A 4,163-nucleotide genomic window follows, 5' to 3' on the forward strand; every position below is an offset into this window, starting at 1 on the left:
CTCCTTTTATTTTCTGGGATTTATTTGTCTTCTATAATTGAAACTTTGTAGCCTTGAGCGGAGCCAAGGGCCGGCCAGGGCAGGCGGGAAGTTTGGTTTCCTCCATTGCCCCGGCAACCCAAGCCTCCTGCTCGATCCAGCTCCATTGCCGCCACCATCTTTGTGACGGAGTGATGGTTAACTTGCATATTATTTTCTTATTAGATAGGATGCTTGTTCAGGATCCTTGAACTTTCATAAAACTAAGTATTTACAGTGAAACATATTCTTGGTTTATTGATAAAAAGGCTTTTTGTGTAGGGTTTGAATTTTGAAAATAAAATTTGAAAATTTGAATAGTAATAACATTTTAAGTGTAACTCAGTTTTTGTATTTTTCCTGTAGTTCACGCCGAAGTATGTTAAGATCCCATTTCAAGGTAAGCTGTCATTGTCTTATAACCACTTCTCACTGTAATTTGTAGTATAAAATAACTGGCCAGCAAAAATTCTGAAATCTTTCTGCAACAAGTTTTCCATTTTTTTCCAGTACAGAATTTAAATAAAACCAAGGTTAATAATGTTTTTCAACGTAACACTTTTTTTAGCAGCTTCAAAAGGAGTTAAAATGTTTTAAAAATACTGAAAATAGTATACTATTGTTTTAATGACTTCAAGTAAAGTAGTATTAAGGGACTCATGATAATTTCTTTTTAAAAAAAATATATTTTATTGCTTTTTTACAGAAAGGAGGGGTGGGGGATAGAGAGTTAGAAACATCGATGAGAGAGAAACATCGATCAGCTGCCTCCTACACACTCCCTACTGGGGATGTGCCCACAAAGGTACATGCCCTTGACTGGAATCGAATCTCTATCCACTGTGCCAAACCTGTTAGGGCTCATGATAATTTCTTAGGCTTAACAGAAATCTTTTGATAGCAAGACATGTTTTGTTATATATAAAAAGGGAAAAATAGGAATTGTAAGGACAGAAGCATAGGGAAATTTTTAATGTATACAAACAGTTGAAATGTTTTACATAGAGATTAAGAGAGATTTTTTAAAAATACCATTTTTTACCTGAATAATGCAAAGTAGATTGGGTGATATACCTGCAACTTGTAAAGACTCAGGCCATTTTCTCATTCTCTCTCCAACTGAAAACCTTTCAGAATAAATAATGACAGTTAAGAAAACAAGTAATAAGCAATATAAAGGATACCTTGTGAGAGAGAAGAATGAAAAGGAACATATATACACAAATAGCATTTTAGAAATGAACCAGGTAACAGGAAGCTTTTGTTCCAAGATTGAAGATGTGATCAAAATAATGTAATTGAACTCCCCAGATACCCATGTACAGAAATCACAGATTTGTGGTACGATAATGAATCTATTAATTAGGAAGCTACTGTAAATAGTAAGAATATATAAGGCAAAGAAGAAATATATTGATAGACCTAATTAGGAAATTTTGATAAGTTATTATGAAATGATATAATATTAGCTACTTAGCAGAAACAAAGACCTGTGATTTAAAAGGAAATAATTTCAGAAAAGATAAGCTATAAAGACCTATGTAACAGAGTTATGTATCAATTTTTTTTAAACTGAGGTATAATTAACATATAACGTTATATTAATTTTAGGTATACAATATAATGACTTGATATCGTATATACTATTGACCTTTGAACAATATGGGTTTAAATTGCAGAGGTCCACATATACATGGATTATTTTTTTCAGTTGGCCCTACATGTTTCTGTGTTTTGTATCTGTGGATTCTATCAACTGTAGATTGAAAGCAGTTATTTTTGATCCATGGTTGGGAATCCTGGAATGCAGAGAGCCATTGCTCTATGCCATTTTATATAGAGGACTTGAGCATCTGCAGACACTCGTATTGGCGGGGGAAGGGTACTAGATACTGGTGCCCATAACCCTCTTATTGTTCAAAGGTAAACTGTATTGCAAAGTGATCTCTACAATAAGTCTAGTAAATATGCATTCCTATTTCAACTTACAAAAATTGTTTTTCTTTGTGATTAGGACTTTTAAGATATCCTCTTCTAGCAACTTTCAAATATGCAATACAGTGTTATAAACTATAGTCACCATGTTGTACATTAAATCCCCATGATTTATTTATTTTGTAGCTGGAAGTTTGTGCCTTTTGACCCTTTTATCCATTTCACTTACCTCATTTTTCCCACCTCTGGGAATCACCAATCTGATCTCAATTTCTGAACTTGGTGGTTTTTTTGTTTTTGTTTTTGTTTTTTTTTACAATCTACATAATTATCATTAGGTGATATTTATCTTTCTTTGTCTGACATTTCACTTAGCATAATGTCTTCAAGGTCCATCCATGTTGTCACCAATGAAAGATTTAATTCTCTTTTATGGCTAAATGGTATTCCAATATGTGTGTGTGTGTGTGTGTGTGTGTGTGTGTACATTTAGGTCCTTTCCATATGGCTATTGTAAATAATGCTGCAGTGAACCTGGGAGTGTACATATCTTTTTGAATTAGTTTTTTTTTTTTTCATAAATACCCTGGGTGGAATTGTTAGATCATATGGTAGTTCTATTTTCAAGTTTTTGAGGAACCTTCAAACTATTTTTCATAGTGGTTGCACCAATTTTCATTTCCATCAACAGTGCACAAGGATTCTCTTTTCTTCATATCTCACCAGCTTTTTTGTCTTATCTTTTTGAAAATGGACATTCTAACAGGTGTGAGGTGATATGTTATTGCGGTTTGATTTTGATTTGCATTTGCACGTAGTGATGTAGAGCACCTTTTCATGTACCTGTTAGCCATCTATATGTCTTCTTTGGAAAAATATTTATTTAATTTCTCTGCTCACTTTTTAATGGAACTGTTTATTTGTTTTTTTTCTGTTGAGTTTCAAGAGTTCTGTATATATTTTGGGTATTAACACCTTATTAGGTATATGATTTGCAAATATTTTTCTCATTCTGTAGGTTTCCTTTTTATTTTTTTGATTTCCTCTGCTGTGCAGAAGCTTTTTAGTTTGATGTAGTTCTACCTGTGTAGCAGAGCTACCTCTCATATTCTTATGCTACAAACTTCAAAAATGACATTTTAGGTTTTCATAGTTAATATTTCTAATTTGTCTCAAATATTGCTTTATTTAATGATTTTCCTATCCCATATGATTTAAAAAAATCTTTGAAAAGGTTTATTTTTATAAATATTGGACAAGTTCGGAAAAGCAATACTGGATCTCTATTTGCTGTATGATTTTTAAAAGATGATTTAAATAAAGTTATGGAAAAATATTCTGTCAGTGGTAATGGGTTTTTGATTTTATAATGGAAGAAGACAATATTAGTCTTCTTCCCCAAATCCAATCTATGCTAAGTTTCTATGTACAAATTTTTTTTTTTAAAAAAAAAACAAGACATGCATATAAATATTTTCTTGTAGATGGGAAAGCTAGGGGTCTAAATGTTTATTCCTTTTCTATAGCAGCTGAGGGCAAATTTGATTTATCCATATTTATATTAGCTATTAATTATGTTTGGCTGTGATTTTTTTCTTCACATAGAAGAAACCCAGAAGTAGGCTAAAAGGGCTGGTATAGTGTATTTTGGTCATCAGGGGCACAGGCTTTTTTATTTTTTGACTCTTTCATTTCTGACATGTGACTTTCATCCTCAATTTTGTCTCATGGTCCATATGGCAGCTTATACTCCTGTCATCATGTCAGTGTTCCAGGTAGAAAGCAGGAGGAAGGGGGAAATGGTTAACAGGGCACATACCACCTATCCCTTGCCCTTAATTTTAAGGAGGCTTTTTAGATGTGCATGCCACCTAACTTCTTCTATTTACATATTGCTAGCTAGAACTTGTTGGGGTCCAGCCCCAACAGATCCAGGGGTTCCCCAAGGTGTGGACCGAGTCGGCGAAGAAGGAAGGACACGGAGGCCGCATTCAGGTGATCATCATGGCCAGGTTCCTCTTTATTGTCCTCTTACATTTGTATTTATCCTATTTGATCTTTTTTTTTTAAATTAAATCTTTATTGTTCAGATTATTACATTTGTTCCTCTATTTCTCCCCCATAACTCCCCTCCTCCCAGTTCCCGCTCCACCCTCTCCCCTCACTCCCCACCCACTGTCCTCATCCATAGGTGCACGAGCTTTGTCCAG

The 4,163-nt window shown here is 33.9% G+C and overlaps 1 protein-coding gene across 11 annotated transcripts in view; it reads left to right on the plus strand.

The window, feature by feature from the left end:
• The window catches only part of SENP7 (SUMO1/sentrin specific peptidase 7), a 159,520-nt gene that overhangs the window by 128,834 nt on the left and 26,523 nt on the right, over positions 1–4,163 (plus strand). For all 11 annotated transcript variants that reach the window (XM_015571282.1, XM_006774977.2, XM_015571281.1 and 8 more), the window contains one exon: positions 385–418. In XM_015571282.1, coding sequence (XP_015426768.1) covers positions 385–418 — 34 coding nt within the window. The remainder of the gene's footprint in view (positions 1–384; positions 419–4,163) is intronic.

The sequence above is a fragment of the Myotis davidii genome, unplaced genomic scaffold, assembly GCF_000327345.1.
Source record: "Myotis davidii unplaced genomic scaffold, ASM32734v1 scaffold48, whole genome shotgun sequence".
Lineage (NCBI taxonomy): Eukaryota > Metazoa > Chordata > Mammalia > Chiroptera > Vespertilionidae > Myotis > Myotis davidii.